This window comes from Rhinatrema bivittatum, chromosome 4 (assembly GCF_901001135.1).
Source record: "Rhinatrema bivittatum chromosome 4, aRhiBiv1.1, whole genome shotgun sequence".
Lineage (NCBI taxonomy): Eukaryota > Metazoa > Chordata > Amphibia > Gymnophiona > Rhinatrematidae > Rhinatrema > Rhinatrema bivittatum.
In genome coordinates, this window is record NC_042618.1 from 121,469,660 (window position 1) to 121,490,401 (window position 20,742).

At 42.7% G+C, this 20,742-nt stretch overlaps 1 protein-coding gene across 1 annotated transcript in view; it reads right to left on the reverse strand.

Moving 5' to 3' along the window:
- GALNT16 (polypeptide N-acetylgalactosaminyltransferase 16) overlaps nucleotides 1-20,742 on the reverse strand; it is a 403,191-nt gene that overhangs the window by 150,560 nt on the left and 231,889 nt on the right. The window contains exon 3 of the mRNA XM_029598802.1: nucleotides 12,045-12,143. Within this exon, the coding sequence (XP_029454662.1) occupies nucleotides 12,045-12,143 (99 nt within the window). The remainder of the gene's footprint in view (nucleotides 1-12,044; nucleotides 12,144-20,742) is intronic.

The following is a 20,742-nucleotide window of genomic DNA, read 5'->3' on the forward strand; positions in this document are numbered from 1 at the left end:
TCTTTTGTCAATGACCCTCTTTGTTAGTTTAAAAATATAAAAAACAGAACCAGAGCCTTCACAGGAGCAGTATCAGATTATGGAACATGCTTCCCCGCTACCTGCAGGGAGTCAATGACATCAAATAAAAACCTGGCTATTTACCCAGAAGACTAACGTTCTGTAGGACAGTATATCACACTGTCAACTCACAAAAACCTTAATCTAACAACATGCTACACTACATACAAACTAGCAACACTCCAAGCTCACACTGGATGTAAATAATTGCTGAATTAATTAAATAAGCAATTCTTTGTAAACCTTTGCTGACAACTGCTGGTCTTTGTAAATCATAACTATCATTATGAGCACAATATAGTAAACTACCTGTAAAATAATGCCGGCTTGTGCTTCCTAACCTATAACATAATGCTTTCATTTGACTAACCAACCATCCACTGTGTAATTCACTGTGAAGTGGTTGACCAGCTATGAAAGTGGAATAAAAATACAAAATTCAATTTAATTCTATTTTAAATTAAGATGGGGGAGTACCTTAGGGAGACACTGACTGAGTGGGAAGATCTAAAGAGCAGTGGGCTAATTTCAAAGAAGCAGTTTTAAGGAAACAAGTGTTTATATTAGGAAAGGAAAGAAAAGAAAACAAGACACTCCACCCAGAACTAAAGGAGCTGAGTTTCTCGGATGCACACGTGCACGCATCCACAGTCCCTGGATGCATACCTGTGGCCTCTGGAATTCTTTGCTCACAGGTTTACGTTCCTTCACATGCACACCGATATTTAAACACAATTAAAGAGCTTTTTGTTTGCACAGGCATGCAAGCTTGGAGATGAAATTTTAGGCCCAGCTCCTGCTTACTCTTCCTCTCACGCTGATGTTTTTTTGAGAGTTTATTATTTACAGTTCTTGGTTTTATATTACGTTAGTTTTGTTGTTATTGTTTAGGTAACTTCTTGTTGGATTTTTTGAATTTTTTTTTTTTATGTTTCCTGCCTCAAGCTGTGAAGAGGTGGGAAACCTTGCTTGTCAAGCAAATATGATTCATTGCTTTGACTAGGTGACCAAAGCTTTTCGACTGGGCCGAGTGCTGAATGAGGTATAATTTGACACTGCAGAAGACTCATAAATAAGCAAAGCTGGTCCCAAGGTGGTAAACTTGATCAAGAATTGGCTGAGTGATGGGTAATAGAGGGCACCAGTATATGCAGTTCACGCCAAAGAAAGTGGGGTTATCAGTGGAGTGCCACAGGAATCAGTCCTGGATGCAGTTGTGGTCAACATTTTCAGACATGATATTATAAATAAGCTGGAAGAAAAAGGTTTGTCTTTTCACAGTTGATACTATGGTCTGCAACAAGGGGACACTCCAGATGGAACAGAAAAAGTGATGAGTGAAATAAGAGAGCTTGAAATGTGATCAAGGGTGAAGTAATATAGACTTTTTGAAAAAAAAAAAAAAAAGAGTGTAACATCAAGTATCTGGGGGCAGAAATCCAAGGAAGCAACTATGTAATAGGGCAGGAGTAGGCAACTACAGTCCTGGAGTGGCTCACATGAAAATGCATGAGCTAGATTTGCATGCACTGCCTTCATTCTATGCAAATCTACCTCATGTATATTCATTGTGGATACTGTAAAAACCAGAGCTGTGTGTGGCACCCCAAGATTGGAGTTGCCTATCCTCAGCTGAGGACAGTGCCATACCATGGTTCTCCGGTGACCAGAAACCAGGACCGGTGAAAGCACTAGGCGAACTAGGCAATCGCTTAGGGCACCTAGCATTAGGGGGCGCCGAGCTGCTGGTGGCCGACAAGAAGGCCCATACGGCCGCCGAAGATCGGCAGGGCCGTGGTGGACCTCACGTCACCACGGCCCGAAGAAAAAGGTCGCATCTAAGCCTGCAAATACTCCTCCTTCCTGCCCCCGCAGACCCGGAAGAAAAATGTTGCCAGAGCCGCGTGGGCAGGAAGGAGGAGGAGCATCAGCCGCATGCCGGAAGAGGAGCATTAGCAGCGTACCGGAAGGAGGAGGAGCATCAGCCACGTACAGAAGAGGAGCAGCGCTTACGGGCCGCCGCGAATCCCACATCGCGGGCGGCCCGAGAAGACCAGGGCCACTGCAGAGCCCATCCTGCGGCGACCCGTGAAGAGGAGGCCCAGAGGTGAGAGAGAGGCTGAGGGTGTGTGTGTGTGTGTGTGCGCGTGCATGAGCTGAGTTGAGAGATTGTGTGTGAGAGTGAGGTCCTGAATGTTTGCAGAGACAACATGTGAGAGCATGTGTGTGTGTGTGAGAGAGACAGCATGTGACAGTGAGCCTGTGCTTGAGCAAGACAGCATGTGGGAGTGAGAGACTGTGTATGAAGTATTGTATGAGAGAGAGCATGTGGGAGTGAGAGCCTGTGCTTGAGCAAGACAGCATGTGGGAGTGAGAGAGAGCCTGGGTGTGTGTCAGACAGCATGTGCCAGTGAGAGACTGTATGTATGAATGATTGTATGAGAGAGAGCTTGTGTGTGTGTGTGTGTGTGTGTATGTGTGTGAGAGAGAGAGAAACCATATGAGAATGAGAACCTGACTGTGTGTTTGAGGGAAGAAGACAGATGGAGAGAAAAGAAATAGAAAAAAAGACAATATAAAAGGAATTGGCAAAAAAAAATAAGAAAGGAAAGGTGGAAAAAAAAATCCTGTGACCAACCCATTAGAAAACTAAGATCAGACAGCAAATATAAAAAAGAAATAAATTACTTTTTACTGATTGGCACATGTAATCTTTGGGAATGTGCAAGAGTAGCACTTTCTTTATGCGGATCTCACAATGTACGAGATCAGCATGGAGGAAGTGGAAGCCCATGGGGCCTGCACAGAGGAGGCAGCAGAATGGGCTTCAGTGCCAGTAGCAGCAATCAGCACCTCCCAAATAGCCACGCAACAGCAGTGACAGTGGCAGCAGAGGAATGAGAGAGGCTCTGAGGTTGCTGGCAAAAGAAAGAGAGGGGGTCTGCCTTTAGTGTGTGCATGTGTATGAATGGGTGCCTGCCTGAGGGTGTGTCTGTGTATGAGAATGAATGGGTGTCTTCCTGGGGTTTGTATGTGTGAGAATAGGTGCCTGCCTGTGTGTGGTGCATGTGTGTGTGTGAATGAATTGGTGCCTGCCTGGGGGTCTGTTTGTGTGAGAATGAATGTGTGCATGCCTGGGGGATGGGGAGGGTGTGGTGTGAAAATGAATGGGAGCCTGCCGGGGGTAAGTGTGAGAATGACTGGGAGCTTGCCTGGGTGTGTGTGTTTGTGTGTATGTGAGGGAGCCAGTGAGAGTGAGAGCATGAGTGTGTATGAGAAAATCCAGGGGAGCAAGAGTGTGTGTGGGGGGGAGTGTGTGTTGGGATAAAGAGTGTCTTACACCCTGAGAGTGTGTCAGTGTCTGTGAAAGCGAGATGTTATGGTGGATATAAGAGCATGAATGTGTATGTATGTGACAGTGTATGTGTGAGAGAGAATGGACATGTGAGTATGTGTGAGAGAGAGAGGATAACCTCCTAATCCTCGACAACATCAGAGTGACTGGAAATCAAGAGCTCCCATGCATGGACAGCAGGGGCTTTTTAAAATCCTTATTAGTTTTAATTATTGGGTGTTATTTGATATATGTGCTGTTTTGAAATATTTTATTGGTGATTGGGAAATTGTAAAAAATGTATATGATTTTAATTAATAGAAATTCTATTTAACAGTAGTTTTAAAATATTCTTTTATTAGTATGGTTTTACTATTATAACTGATGCTTTGTTTCTTGATTTTATTGTTTGATGAGGAATGGTGGTTCTGTTTTCCATTATTAATACACAGAGTCTGGCTTCTTGGGGTTTCCATTTCAGTTTTTTCTAATTTGTGCTCCTTTATTTTGTATTCTGTATTTGGTGAGGGTCTGTCTCTGCTCTGTGTGTGTGACCATGATGAGAGATTCTGCTAGCATGTAGTGTCTGTATAGGGATCTATAGCAATCGGGTTTGTTTTGTTTCCTCAGTAGGTGGTGTATTGGTATTCTAGGACCCAGTGTAATATTTACCCTTGCTTATTCACAGGTAGGGTTATTGTTGTTTGAGTCCTTGGTGTTATTACTGTTATGTTACGATGGGATTGCAGTATAGATTTTGAGTGTCTTTTTTGCAGGGTTTTGTGTTAGTTCACAATGTGTCTGGCAGTGGAAGGTGTTTGTGCTGCTATTACTGTGAGGTGACACCAGAATTTGAAAATATCTTTTAGTATGATGAGCTGTAAGGGAAACATCCAAGCTCCATTGTTTGGGGGAATTTCAGTGGATGCACAGAGTTACAGAACTGGAGGTGCAGGATTTGTATTGACATTCTGTCCCTTCCTATATATTCCAGATTTCACTTTCATAGCCATATGAATGAATTAGTTGAATGAGGCTATCAAAATAATTTTATAGTATACTAGAAGTGTGAAACTGGCCAGCTTTTTAAAATAATGCAGAGGGCCCTTTGGACTTTTTTATTAACACTTTTTTTTATAACCAATTTTAAAGCAGGATCTTTGCTATAGAGGTGGGTGTGATGAAGAAATGTCATTTTGGCTCCCCCCACCAAAAAAAAAATTCTTCTGTCTAGAGACATCACAGATTTTCTGTGACCTTAAGCATTAGTACAAGAAGGATTACGGGGGGGATGCTGGAGAGGCCCACAAATGCATTGGCCCCTGGGCGCCGGAGACCCTTGGTGCACCACTGGGTGCGAGCCATATGGGGCCGCAAGCGAGGGCAAAGAGGAGTGGAGATTTGGCGGGCCGCGAGCAGTGCCCAACCTGCTCGCGACCCAGAAAACCACACAGTCAGCGGGCGTGATCGAGAATGAGTAGGGATCGGGGCCAAGACCGGGGGGGGGGGGGGGGGCGCGCAAGTGAGAAGGCTCGCCTAGGGCGCCTAATCCCCTTGCACCGGCCCTGCCAGAGCCCAACGCTTCCATTTTGACCCTCTGCCCTCCCCCATCTTTCTCACAGCAGTTCTTAAAGTCACAGAAAATTACAAGAATACAGACACAAAAGGAACTTTAGGAGTGTTCTATTTTGGATATTTGTGTAAAGATTAACTCTGAATTTTTTCATGTCGCTGTGGACGCATTACCTTGCGCTGCTGACTCCCACATGTGGAGGGGATCTATTAATATATGGGGGGCTATGCAGGGCTTTATTTGTAGACAAATAGAAAGTGAAAGTAGGGGAGGGGAAGTAGAGTCAGGGGGCTGTACCCTGTGAGTAGGGGAGGGGACCCGAATCTGGTATGAAATCTCTTTCTCTCCTACACAGCACAAACACACTCTTCACACTCCTCCTCCTCCTTATCCCAGTGATCCTCTATCCCCAGGCCCCTCCAGCGCTCGGCCCTAGCCGTTCTTCACCCATCAATGCTCAGTAAGCCCTGGTGGGTGAAGGGCAACAAGGACTGAACCCTGACTGGTGGGGGCTGTGGATGGAGGAAGGTCACTGAGGTAAGTAAAAGGAGGAGGGTAGATAGGGTGACCAACTGCCCAGTTTTCGACTGCACAGCCTGGGACGGTGTACGGTTACAATGGTAACCCGGACACTTGAAAATCCGGTCAAAAAAAAGACTGGTCTAACTCTGGCCAGTAGCTAATCAGCCCTGATCGGCTGCCTGCTCTTTTGCTTTTGGCAGCTTGCACAGCCGCAGAGGAGAGAGGAGAGAGAAGAGACGCCTGCTGCTTGCCCCCAGCGTTTGTTCATGTTTGAACTTCCCTGTCTTTTTTTCACCGGCACCTTCTCCTCTCTCAACTCAGCGGGCTCAGCGTGAGTTTACCGATCGAGAGACAGCCCCCCTCCTCCCGTGACGGCTCAGGTGGGCCACAAGGCCTGCTTGCTGCAATTGCCTCATGATTTGCCTGCCTGCCTGCTTGGGCCAGGGGTGCATCCTAGAGCTGAATTCAGCACACATGCCGTGACCTAACGTGCCTGAGCTTCCCACCTCTGCTTATACCCTGACTGCTGCTGCTGCAGCAGCTTTTTTCTCCGACTCCAGCCTCCTTGTTTATGCCCTGCATACCTCCCTCTCAGCACAGTCCCTCGGCTGTCTCAGTTTCGGGACTGCGATCCTGTTCCTCAGGGTTGGTGCGACCCTGGCCTCCCCACAGGCCCACCGTAGCTTTTGCTGCTGCTGCTACACTTATTTACTGTCTGCCCCCCCCATGATAGTCAGGACTCACCTCAATCTGGGCACCTCCCTCAGGCTTAGTCAGTCACCTCATGCTGCCCTGTGTTTTCTGTCGTCTCTTCTGTTACTGGCTGCTGCAGCCAGAGGAGCCAGAAGTCAGTTTAAAAAGTTTATAGTGTAAAAAAAAAACAAACTTAAGGAAAGCCAAAACCACTTTAGCAAGTACAATTCATGTGGTATACAAGTGCAGTGACGCCACCTTTTCGCCTTAACCTCGCTTCCTGCCCCTCCGTTTATAACAATAATTTTTATAGCATGTGTGTGTCAGTGAGAGCATGTCAGAGCATATGTGTGAGAGTGAGAATGTATGTGATAGAACATGTGAGGGCATATGTTAGAGCGTGTCAGGGAGCATGTGGGTATAAATTATTGGTGTGTCCGTCCATGTGAGAGAGAAGGACTGAATGTGTGCATGAGAAAATTAATGTGTGTGTGTGTATGTATGAGAAAGAGGAGAAAGTCTGTGCGTCCCCTTCACCTCCTCCCATCCCCTAATAATCCATGACAATCCATGATTGGAAATCAAAAGTTCCCAAGTTTGGAGAGCAGAAGGTTTTAAAATCTTTATTAGTTTTATTTATAGGTGTAATTTGATGGGTCTGCTGATCTGAAATATTTTATTGGTGTCTTAGAAATTTTATAAACATTTTTTAAGTTTAAATAAGTTTTTAATTATTGGATGTTCTATTCATCAGCTGTTTTGAAATAATTCTTTTTATCAGAATTGGTTTACTATTAGGATTCATATTTTATATTTCTTGATTTTATTTGATGTTTTATGAGAAATGGTAATGTTTCTTTTTTTCCATTATTGCACTGCATACAGATTCCAGCTTGTTGGGGTTTCTAGTTCAGTTTTTGTTTGTATGTTTCTGTTTAAACTTTATGGTCTCTTTATTCTGTATTTGGCAAGGGTCTGTCTGTGTTTTGCCTGTGTGACTGAAGGGAGATGTTCTGCTAGCATGTAGCTTTTATGTAGGAATCTACAGAAGCTTGGCTTGTTGTTTTTTTTCTTAATAGGAGGTGTATTGGTATTTTAGGGCTTGGAATAATATTTGCATTGTTGCCTTTTCATGGATTGTTATTATTTGAGTGCAGGCAATTAGTCCTATTTTTCTATGGGGATGTTTACTATATTAGTATAGTCATGGCTTTCTGAGGGCCAAGCCTATACCCAACATATGTTAGAATAGGCCTAATATATGGGTTCCAAGTGACATGATATAAAAATAATATGCAAATTTATGCAAAAGGGGGTCCTAGAGCCCCCAAGTCTCATCTCTGATCCCTGTTGATTCTTGAGCTCCCCCACCTCTGGTGGTCACTAATTCCTCCTTCCTGGAAAATTATCCTCTCCAGCATCTCTCCTCTTCCTCGTTAACCAGTAAGGTACAGGTCTCCTCTCTGAGCTGGAATGAGCTGGCTATCCTCTGCCTCTGGGGGGTGGGGCATACTGACAAGTACTACCTACTTTTATCAGCCTCTTCAGAGCATGGGAGTAAGAAGCTTAGTGTGTGTGGGTATGTGTGAGAGAGAGCATGAGAGTGAGAAGCCTGTATATGGAGAGAGAACATTTGAGCGGGAAGCCTGTGTGTGTGTGTGTGTATATATATGCATGAGAGAGAGACTGGTTGGGGAGGTCACTGGTGTGTGTGCGTGTGAGAGAGAGACTGGTGTGTGTGTGAGAGAGAGAGAGAAATTGATTATGGGAATGAGAAGCCTGGTGGGTGGAAAAGAGCGAGCATAGGAGTGAGAAATGTGGGGGGTGTATGAGAGAGAGAGCATGAGAGTGAGAAGCCTGTATATGTGAGAGAGAACATGGGAGTGGGAAGCCTGTGTATGCGTGTGTGTGTGTGTGTGTGTGTGAGAGAGAGAGAAAGCATAGAAGTGAAAACCTGTGTATGTGAGAAAGCATGGGAGTAAGAAGCCTGGTGTGTGTGGGTATGTGTGAGAGAGAGACTGGTTGGGGAGGTGAATGGTGTGTGTATGTGTGAGAGAAAGAAAGTGATTATGGGAATGAGAAACCCCTGCAGGTGGAGAGAGCGAACATGGGAGTGAGAAACCTGGGTGTGTGGGGGTACATGAGAAAGCATGGGAGTGAGAAGCCTGTATATGTAAGAGAGAACATGGGAGTGGGAAACCTCTGTGTGTGTGTGTGTGTGTGTGTGTGTGTGCATGAGAGAGAGAAACTGATCGGGAGGTGATGGTATATGTGTGTGTGAGAGAAACTGGTTGGGGAGATGGTGTGTGAGAGACAGAAACTGGCCATGGTGGTGTGATTGGTGTATGTGGTGAGAGAGAGAGAGACAGAGAGACTAGTTGTGAGCCCTAAGGAAGAGGACCATGAGGGCAGAGTTTCAGCAACTACTGCTGCTTCTGGTGTGTGCTACTGGCCTACATGGGAGAGGAGTAGAGAGCTGCTGGAGGGGGGTTAGTAAAGGTGGCTTTTAAAGTTTCTTTTTCTTGATTGACTGCCATTTTAATTATTGAATATTATGTGATGTGTCTGCTGTTTTGAAATATTTTATTGGTGTTTGGAGAATGAATAATTTTTATGAGATTTTAATTGTTGGATGTTATTCTGTTCATAGTTGTGTAAAACATTTATTCTGTTTATTAGTATAGTTTTACAATTATTTCTGTGTTGGGATCTATAGCTACTTGGCTTGTACTGTTTTCCTAATAGGAGGTGTATTGGTGTTTAGGGTCTGGTTTAATATTTATAGTGTTGCCTTTTCATAAGTAGGATTGTTACTGTTCGAGTGCATTCTATAATACAGGTGTAACTTTGTGCAGATTAGTTTATGTGCATTGCTGCAGATCCTGGAGTATGTTAGGTCAGTTCTGTGTGTGTGACCAAGGTGAGGTATTTTACTAGCCTGTAGGCATTTGTATTAGTCTTATTTGTAGTGTTTTCTCAAGAGGACATGCATTGGTGGTAAACTGCTGTCTTTTCATAAGTAGGGCTATTGAGTCTGGCAGTAGACTGAGTTTGTGTTGTTTAGTGAGATGGCACCAGAACCAGAATATCTTTTTTGTAGAGTGGGTTGTACAGGGAATGTCGTAATTCTGTTTTACTTTCGTTGTTGGGGGTCAGGAGGGTTCCTGTGGATGCAAAGTGTACTTCTACATCTAGCCCCATGACGGTCATGTGTTCAGTGTGTCATGCATGTGAGAACCATGTGTCCTGACAGAAAAAAGGTTGAGAACCACTGCTCTAGATAAGTGAGAGAGGGGTGATGTGATACAGTTATTTAAATACCTCAAAAGTATAACTAATAGGCAGTTTTCAGTGGAAATGAAGCTCCAGAACAAGAGGTATGAGGCTCATAGGGGACAGACTTAGGAATAACATCAGGAATCATCTCTTAGGAATAACATCAGGAATTATCTCTTCACAGAAAGTGTGGGGATTGCATGACCATCTCTCAGGGGGTTGGTGGTGGAGCAACAGAATTCAACACAGCACAGCAACAGAACTCAAGAAAGCATGGGCTAAGCACAGAGGATCCTGTGCTGGCAGGAAGTACAAGTAAAGTCAGAGATCAAGTAGGTTCTGTGGTGGTATAACAGGAAAGAAAAATGTGCAGACTGGATGGGCGTGATGCTCTTTATCTGTTGTCGTTCTCTACACTTCAGGCTTGCATTTCTATCAGCCATTAGCTTGTTGCACTCTGGTAAAATCATTCTTTAGAAAAACTAGAGTACAAGTATTAAAATGAACTGAGGTGGGGAGCAAAAAAAACCCAAACAGGACTGGCTTCCCCACTGAAAATTCTCCTAAAGATGAAAGCAAGATTTTGTGTCTTAAGATGCATTTGAATGGTAGTTAATAAATACCCATTCCAGATAGCCAGGGGTCAGCTGTCAGTGTATGGTGCAGGCACATCAAACTTGAAAACTCTCATTCTGTATGCATAAGGTAGCCTCCTACAAGGCCCCATGACCCACTAAAAGAAAAGCTTATATGTAAATAATGAATATCTTGCTCAAGGTATTTTCTGTCATTCAAAAGGACTTGTAGTTTGATTTTTCAGCACTTCTTTGCCCTAGAGCCAAAGGCCTGCTTTGACAATAGAAGGGAGGTGAGTTCTGCATGGACAAGCATCCTCATTTCCTTGATTCTTGTAGTCAGCCAAGGGGACAGTCTCTTCCTACAAACAGAGGTAATCTAGCTCCCTTGGGGCAGGACACTTGTGGCTATCCATATATGTGAGGGGGTGATTCAGCAAGGTTACTTACTATCAGGAATATAGAAAGGATGATAATAAATCTTGTTAGAAGCTCAGTTTCCAAAGATTCTGGTTTATATAGCCTTTATAGGTAGCTTTTTTTCTTTTCTTCTAGGCTTATATTATTGGGGTTGAATATTACGTAGTATGTATTCAGGGTTTTTTGGGGTTTTTTTGTGACATCATATGAATTCCCTTTTTGTGAACTTGAGCTTAATTATTGTTTCATGTGTTTTATTATTTGCTTGTATTATAAAGCTTGTGCAATTGGTTATTTTGTAACTTCATCGTAAAATATTGTTTCATAAATAAAACATTGAAAAAAAAAGGATAATTTCCAAAGCTATTTATGTAGGTAAATAGTGATTTACCACATAAGCTATCTCAGAATTGCCCTCCTTTAATATGGCTAAAAGTTTTCACGCTGTGGAGTAACGCATGCATTTTTAGCCACATTTAGGGAGGATCAGGATAGAACACATAAATGATGTATTTTCAACTCTACGGGCATTATTTTCTGTAGAAAATCTACCCGCACAAAAAGCAGGTGCCATTGGCCACAGGTACTCTGCACCCACAGCAAGTTTCAAAGTGAAAGTATGCGCTTTCTTTTTGAAAAACCGGTGCAAAGCCCACAGGTAAAAAGTACCCCCAGACTTTGTCTCAAAGGGAACAGTTTGAAAATTGCCCCCAAAAGACACATGGCAGAGAAATAATTTGTTGGAAGGAGCAGGATGCCAGCCTCATTCAGTTCCAATCAAATTTTTGCTTTATGATTCCTAAGCACCCTAATTCTAGTTTTCCATGAAAAATCAAGAAGATAAGGGCCGAAACATTAGGCTTGGAGTTACATAATCCTTAAAAGCAGATTACAAACAGTGCAGAGAACCTGCCTATGCATGAGCTTCCTGTATTCAATGATAAACAGAGGGTTGGTTTTTAAGAAGCAGTTTGACTCTTGGGGCTTTTCTCAGCTTTTCACTAAGCTTTTAGCAATTTAGCATTGTAATGTAATGCCTGGCATTAAATAGTTCTTCATGGGCACTGCTACTATTTTGAAAGGGAAAGGACTGGGGCTGTTGAGTGGGCAAATTGAGTATTAAAAATTACCTCTGTCTGGAACCTACTCTATCTTGAACTTTTACCTGTGAACTAGTTATGTATTTCTCAATTCCAAGATATCTCAGGTCCATGGAAAGTGTTGCTATTTTAGGCCTGGCTCAATGCTGACCTCCCATATTTCCGTGTTCATGGAAGTAGATCATAAGCAAGTCTGGGCAAGGAAAACAACTCATATAAAGACTACTGAAGTGCCTTCTCAGCTATTGCAGACAAGTCTAGTTATTGCACCAGCTCTTTTTTCCTGTCCCTGGGAAACCCCACCTTGGCGCTTCATATCCATCCTGCTGGCTAAGCCTCCAGACTGACCTTCCGTCTTTTTCTAATACTAGTATTTTGTTGAGAAGAAACCTTTATGGAATGAATCGAGATTCAGTGAAGAACAACGAAAGGGTTTAGCATACTTGTTCCCCCTAACCCCCCTTCTGCTTCGCCCCGTCCTTGGTACATACCTCTTCACGGTTCGGAGAAGAGTTGAGCGAGCCTCATTGTGAAAAGTTATGATGATGCTGGTTGCTGGCAGGTCACTGTCATAGTGTGCAGAGGCGCATCTGCGAAGACAAAATAGAAGCTTATAAAAGCCACTGTACTATGAAAACAGCTGTACACCTGTCAGGCTCCTGATGGACACTCTATCAATAGGTCCCCTACATTGGATTGGTGCTTAATACGTATGTAAGTGTTTCACCAAAATGTTCCTTACTATTGTAGACTTAATGGGGATCTCCATTAGTGATTCTAGCCTAGTGTTAGGAACCAGCAATGTAGGTTAGAGGGAGGGATAATGTGGGCATAGCATTCCCATTGGAGGTTGTTGTAGTGGTGTTTCCTGTCTGCATATTAGCAGGTAACCACTAGGTTCAGTGTGGCTCTTTGGTTTTAGCAGTTGAAGGAGAATGAGTTTCTCTTTTTGTTCCCTTATTCTTCTATGCAGTAGGGGCTTCAAGCTGTTGCTGAGGGGTAGGATGCAAAGAGATCATTTTGCTAACCCACAGCCAGTGACTTTTTGTGTTGTGGTGTTTTATTTCGGAGTCTAGATGAGTTTTGTCTACAACCCTGTGCTGAGTAGGTTAGGACATGAGAAGGCCACATCTTCTGACCCACATCCAAAGGGTAGGAAGTGGATCTCAGTGCTTTGAGTACTTTTTTACTTGGTGAGAGAGGAGTGGGGAAGTAAAAGGAAATTTTTTCCCTTTTGGCATTTATTTTGGATCTTTCAGTCCGAAGGATGCCAGCGACTTCTAGAAGGAGTTTGGGAGAGTGAAAGAAAATAATTTGGAGGAGAGAGGAGAAACCTGAGGCTCCCCATAGGAGTTACAGCCAAGGAGAAACAGCAAAGGAGAAGCTGGAACATTTTGGAGACAAATCAGTGGACCAAGTCAGATTCACGAGGGAAAGGAGAACCAATTCTTTTTCATCTTGGGCAGATTCATATTCCATTCACAAGAAGAAGAAGGATTCCTGGAAAGAGATTATGAGACTACAGACACAGATCAAGTTGCTCTCTATCAAAATCTGAGTTTTCAACCTGTTTAATTTTCTTGGGGCCTCCTGTATTCATGCATTGAGTAAAATAATTTACGATTCCATTCTGCCTTTACCTTAGTAATCTCTAGCATCATCTTCTGAATTTTTGTCCAGAATGGGATAATTCTATCACATTTCCACCAAATATGACCTACTGTACCAATTCCTCCAACATTTGTCTGAGGCTTGGTTATATATTTTGCTCAATATGTACAGAGTAAGATACCATAGGAGCCAGGTTTTGAAAATAATTGAGGGTGCTGAACTGAACACAAATTACAGCACCCCCAGCAAAGAAGAAAAACCAGAACAGAGTAGCTGATGAGTGTGACTGACTGTCAGGCTGAAGACTCTGCAGCACATGCACACGGGATTTATGTTGCAATAAAGGTTTTATTAAGGATGTAAGCAACAGAACAGTTCCTGACTTATGCACTGCAGATAACTTAAAGGTCCATAACAAGTAGGCTAAGGTTTTCTCTCAGTCCAGGTCTCTGCACGGTAGAATCCTTCCAGTAACAGGACAATCACGATTGTAGACAGACTTTACAATTCGACACTATAATATCACCTTAATACACAGCTTGGTAAGAACTCACAGGTCTCCTCCAGGATCCCACACTCTCTTTTGGCCTCCATACTACCTAATTGCTGGGAGCACCTAAGAAGTGTCCCAGCACTCCTTTTGAGTCCTCTGAGAACCAATCTGAATCCTCAGGGGCAGCGCCACAGAGCAGGATGTCCCTAGGCTGACTTTGCTTTCTCTCAGTGCACAGTACACTGGCTGCAAATCCCAGTTCAAGACTGGGAAATATATGTTTGACACTGACCAGCTTGTATTTAAATGACCAGAGAGGAGCAGGTAATAGGAGCATGGGGAAGACTCAATTGGACAAAACAAAGGCTAGGGAAAACTTAAAAGTCCCACCAGTCATTCTTCTCCCCAGCCCATCCACCCCAGTCTCTTTCCCCCACCATTCTCTCTCAACCCCGCACCTTTTATCTCATTCTCCTTAATCTTTTCCTCTTTTCCCCTCCCATCTTTACTCCCTCTGCACTCTTAATTCTCTCCCTCCTGTGTGGGCATACTTTGAATTTTATATTTGGGGGCAGGGGAGTTAATACCCCTCTTCCTGCTTCACTCCCTACATCCCCTTAGCCTGCTCTGTTCCCCATTTCCCCTTGATCTGTCCTTTTCTGTTCCCTCCCAGTTTTCTCATCCCATTCCCCAGCAGGTTCCTCTTCAGTGCTCCTTAGCCTGATACCCTCCTTTGAAGGCCTGGCTCACCCATCCCTTTACTAATTCCCACCCCCTCATCAGCATGTTAGGCTTCCCTTCACTGGCAGGCTCAGCTCACTTTTCAACCTGTGATTTTCCCTCCTCCGCAGGCTCAGATCACTTCCCTGCTCTGTGTCCCGGGGCTTGCGCGCGTCGCCGAGCCTATGCAAAATAGGCTCGGCGCACGCAGGAGTGGGTTTTCGGGGTTACATGCATAATATACGCGCGTAACCCTTTGAAAATCCTCCCCATTGTGTTTAGGATTGTAACTGACACTCCTTGCAGATTACCCCAGTGCTTTCTGTTTAAGATTGTAACCATCCTCTTGCCGTCTGTTTAGGATTGTTATTATTTATTTCTTTGACTTATTTGATTTATATTCCACCTTTCAGACACTTCAAAGGGGATTACATGCAGGCACTGTAGGTATTTCCCTGTCCCCAGAGGGTTCTCAATATAAGTTTGTTCCTGAGGCAGTGGAGGTCTGTGGCTCTGTACAGATTGTCCTGTGCTCTTCCTGGATGCACAATACAATCAGAGTGGTTTGGGGTTGAATCGTGGCTCTTTGCATGACAGATGCAGACTCTTGTTGACTAACAGTACTGAGTAGTCCACCTGCACACTGTGGTACAATCCCTGCTCCTCATTTCTCATCCCTGGCAGCACAGAAAGACAAGACGAGATGTGATTCATGCATCCATCCACAAAAAACAAGCCCCGCTATTTACCCAGAAAAATCAATAAGCCACTTTTTGAAGTGCTTTTCTCCCATTTTTTTTGATGTTATAATAAAAATTCCCAAGAAAGAAATAAACTGAAAAAAAAAAAGCTCATGTGCAGGCTTGTGCAATCCTCCACATAATTTCCAATTGAAACAAATTACAAAATAAATGTCTCCGCTATAAAAGATGCTTGTGGCTTGGCTATATCAACAGTCATGTTTTCCTTCTCCGCAGAGCTCCCAAAACTTCCACGTTCCCTCTTGCCACGAGCCGCAAAATCTGCTACTGCCAACTCATCCTGCTGGCAACAGGACCAGCAGACCTGGGGAGTGAGAACCACTGAAGTCCAGGTAAATCCTCTGAGGTGAGGGAGCATACTTTAAAAATTAAATTATACGTCTTTATGTTAGATTTAAATAGAGATATTTATTTAGAAAAATATATGGTGATCGAATGTTGGAATACTTTCTTCAGATGGCTTTGTTACAAGAAAGTTTATTCTTATAAGCGGAATGCTCAATACTTCTTGCTTATTTTAATTTAATTTTATTAAAATTCTTCTATACCATCTTATCAATTAAAAAGAATCATCGAAAGTGGTGTAGAATATCAAATATAAAATACAGCAATACAATAGTACAAACGTAAACAAAAAGAGATCGATATTCAGCACCACTTAGCCAGATAAGTTCCAGCTTAGCTGAATAAGAGGTATCGTTTTAATACCTGGCTGTGTTCAGCAGCCTCTATTTAGCCAGATAATTACTTAGCTGGCTAAGTGGTGGGCGGGACAAGGACATAACTAGGAGGAGCTACTCATCCAGCTTACAGGGTCATTTATCATTTTGCAAAAGGGCCTCAAATGCACGCATTAATGCCCTAACACACGTGATAAATAAGACATTTGCATATGCCACATTGAGTATTCCAGTGGGAGGGGTGTGGGCGGAGTTAATGGTAATGAAACGCACATTTTAGCACTGGAAACACTACATCACGTTATGACAAAAATGAGAGCGTCAGTCTGACACTATATATGTATCACTGTAGAGGGGCTCTTTGAATCAGGGTAGATTTGGAGTAGTGTTACAGAAACATTCTGAGGTATTCTTAGGTTTTCATAGTAAAGGATTGGATAAGTTCTTGGAGGAGAAGTCCATTACCTGCTATTAATTAAATTGACTTAGATAATAACCACCGCTATTACTAGCAACTGTAACATGGAATAGACTAAGTTTTTGGGGTACTTGCCAGGTTCTTATGGCCTGGATTGGCCACTGTTGGAAACAGGATGCTGGGCTTGATGGACCCTTGGTCTGACCCAGTATGGCAAGTTCTTATGTTCTTAACTGACATCACTAAAGATTTGTAGTCATTATAATGGTTGAAAAGTATATCTAGAGGAGTAGATTGGCCTAAACACACCACTTTTTTATTGCAGGCGCTATTTCTGAAATATATATATATAGCATTTTGATAAATCTAGGGTCAGTTAGCCAGATAAGCAGCAATATTTAGACTTATTTGGTTAAGTTAGCCGGATAAGTTAGATCTGTTATTGAGCAGGTCTAAAGTTAGCCAGATAAACCTATTTGCATTAGGCAAATACATTTATCTGACTAGCTATCCCTAGCCAGTTAGGTTCTGAATAGTTACCTCATACAATCTAATAGCCAGTTAATTCTCTCCATCCTTAGTAAATACTCTCAACAACCCACATCAAACAAAATATATCATCAATCAATTCCTCAGTACAAACTAGACAAAAATGAATACAGAAAAGCCCACCTGCCCAAACACCAACAATCTAGCAGTATCATTCAGAGCCAGTACCACTAGGTCCCCAAAATGTCTGAGAATCCTGTCTAGAAGCATAAAAATGAACATTGAATCCAGGGCTGGTGCGCGTCCATTAGGCGAACTTCGGCGGTCGCCTAGGGTGCCGAGCCGTAGGGGGCGCCGAAGAGCAGCCACGTGGTGCCGCAAGCGGGGCCTATCCTGCTCGCAAAAAAGAGAAGCACACAGTCGGTGCCGAAACAGGTGAGGGGGGGGGGGGTGCGACCGGGGGAGGGGGGCAGTGCAAGGATCACCTAGGGCACTCAATACCCTTGCACCGGCCCTGATTGAACCACCCAGTTACCCACAGCCTGGCCATATCACTCAGAACAGCCATGATTTCACCTTTTTCTGAAAAATAAGGTCATTTAATTCTTGTCGGATATCAGCCGGTAACTTATCCCGCAAGATGGGCATAGTCACAGAAAAAGCGCTCATCCTATATTGACCTTTACAAATCAGTTGAAAAGAAGGAAGCTGAAGCTGTGCCCCCTGGCTCAATCTTAAACACTGCTGTGTGTGATATCATTCCACTTTTCTCTCTTGCCCCGCAAAAACCTAAAAAGAAGGGTAAGAATCTTAAATTGAATCCAAGCTACAATTGGGAGCCAGCGTAACGCACCAAGCATCCCTTGTGAAGGAGATCGCTTTGAACAGCCCAAAGCTACTCGAGCAGCCACATTTTCGACCACTTATAGCCTAGGCATGTACAATTGAGTAAGGCCCACACAGAGGCCATTCCAGAAATCCAAATGGGAAGCCACCAGTGAGGGAACTGCAATTTAAAAAAAAGGATGCAACTTTTTCATCATTTGCAGTTTAAAAAAAAAATTGCTTAAGTGAAGGTCCAGAATCAGGAATTCATCAGTGCAAGGATGGCATGCCAAGGGCTCAATTACAGATCTAAATTCAGTAAACTTGTATGTACACAGCTAGGAATATTTCATATTCTGTGAGAAAATGATTTCAATGCATGTCATGCCTGTTCGGTGAAAAGCTCCTGAATTCTCTATGGACAGCAGCTTTACTCAGTACTTTAGGTACAAATTTAAACTATATCCTGACGATTTGATTTATAACAACCTACTTAACTTTAATAAACAGCAACCTACTTAACAGTCCCACAGCATCCAAAAGTAAGGTTTTTGTAGCCTCCCTTTCCCCCCAGAGAGAAGTCCCCCATTGAAATTACAACTATTCTCAAAGAAATTAAAAGCAGCCCTTATGCTGCCTCACTAGTGAGAGTTATTCTGGGACTGCTTATTATCATAATGAAGAGATTCTGATATTCCTGAGGGAGATGTCTTTAAAGAGAGACTTTCCTGGGGGAGGTGTGGTGGCAGCTGTGCATGAGGTATGCAGCAAACCCAAAATGACAGAGAAAATCAGCTTTACATAGGGAGGCTAATTTTCAATAGCGAATATATAGATCAGGAATGGGTATAAGTCAGTGCATCTAAAAGTTAAGGCTGTGTGATGGCTTTGAAACAGACACAGAGAAAATGATGGCAGAAAAGGACCCAACGGTCCATCCAGTCTGCCCAGCAAGCTTAAGTATTAAGTTTTATTTATTTATTTATTTATTTATTTATTTATTATTTTTGTTATACCGAGTTTCATGATAGGGATCACATCAACCCGGTTTACAAATAACAATGTGTGCAAAATATAGCGTAACGTAATACAAATTTCCAATAAAAATTTGAACTTTAAATACAGAGAATCAATTGAAAGGTGTGAGAAAGTTACAATGAAACAGGGAAAATAAACTTGGAACTGGAAGAGGGGAGAGAGGTTAAACAATGCAATATTTACATTTAATACAATTCAAGTGATAGTGTATCAGAGTAGGTAAATAAGCCTATTTGAGAGAATGTGACGGTACATAAATATGAGCGATAATATAAATAAGAGAATAAATATGACATTGTAGTGAATGGTGATGATATGATAAAACTCAAAAGGTAATAGTGAGAAGTTTGTGATGGGAGGATTCTTATTTGAGTCCAGGTGTTACATAGGAGTTTGTGTTGCTGAGTGCGTTTTATTCAAGGCTTGGAAATGCTTTTTTGAAAAGCCAAGTTTTTAGTCTTTTCCTAAATGTTAGAGCACATGGCTCTTGTCTTAGATCAGGTGGTATAGAGTTCCACAGAACTGGACCTGCTGTAGAGAAGGCTCTGAGACTCAAAGATTTATGTTGATAGGTTTTGGCATTTGGAATTTGGAGTGACTCTTTGTAGTATTCCCTGATAGGTCTGGCGGAAGTGTATTTTTTAAATGGTATTTGAAGATCGAGATGCGTGAGTTGGTTGATGGTCTTGTATATGATGTTGATGGATTTATACATGATTCTATAGTGGATTGGTAGCCAATGGAGTTTTTGTAGGATAGGGGAGATGTGGTCCATTTTCCTGGAATTTGAAAGGACTCTGGCTGCGGAGTTCTGAACCATTTGTAGGGGTTTGATATACGAAGCTGGGAGGCCTAATAGTAAAGAGTTGCAATAATCTAGTTTTGAAAAAATTATTGCTTGCAAGATTGTTCTAAAGTCCATAGCGTGGAAAAGTGGTTTGATTCTTTTCAGAATGTGTAATTTGTAGAAGCAATCTTTGGTGGTTTGGTTAATGAATGTTTTAAGGTTGAGACGATTGTCTAAGATAGCTCCTAGATCTCTTACATGGGTAGATTGAAGGAGTGCAGTTGATTTTGGAAGTGTGTTATTGTTTTCCAGTGATATGAGCAGGAATTCCGTTTTTGAAGCGTTAAGTACGAGGTTTAGGCTGGTGAGAAGAAGTTTAATTTCTAATAAGCAACTGTCCCAGTGTTCCATTGTTTTTGAGATTGTTTCTTTTATGGGAATCACGATCTGTACATCGTCAGCGAAAAGGAAGTGTTTCAGGTTTAATTTTGTAAGAAGTTGACATAGTGGTAACAGGTAGACATTAAAGAGCATGGGTGAAAGTGATGAACCTTGCGGCACTCCTCTGTTAGAAGGGTGGTATTGGGATTCTTTATTGTGAATTTTGACTCTATATCCTCTGTTTTCTAGGAATGTTTTGAACCAGTTTAGTGTAGCACCTGTCAATCCTATGTTTGCCAGTTGTTTTAGGAGTAGGGTGTGATTGACGGTGTCGAAGGCCGCCGAGAAGTCAAGGAGTATTAGTAAAAATGTTTGGCCTTTGTCAATTCCAGAAATGAGGAAGTCCGTGAGAGAGAGTAGTAGGGTTTCGGTGCTTGCAGCTTTGCGAAAACCATATTGGTTTGGGGACAGAATACTGTGATCCTCTAAGTAGTTGGATAGTTGGGTGTTTACCAATTTTTCCATGATTTTAGCTATGAATGGGAGGTTGGAAATCGGGCGGAAGTTATTGGGATCACAAGCATTTAGATTTGGTTTTTTTAGCAGTGGCTTGATTGAGGCTGTTTTTAGGTCATCTGGGTAGATCCCATGTGATAGGGAGCAATTTATGATTTCTGCCAGTGTTTTTGCTATGGTATCAGGGATGAGAAGAAGCAATTTGGAAGGTATTTGATCAAATGGGTGTGATGACGGTTTCATTTTCTTTAACACCGAATGTATCTCTGTGATTGTGATGGGTTCGAAAGTGTTAAGCTGGATGTTTTTGTCTTGGGGGAGATATGTGATATCTGGAGTAGAAGTGTTTGTAATCAGCTGATTGAAGAGATCTGTTATTTTTTTATTGAAATGAAGAGCCAATTCATCTGCTTTAGTCTGGGCTAACTCTGGTGGGATATCTGGAATGATGGGTTTAGTGAGGCTGGAGA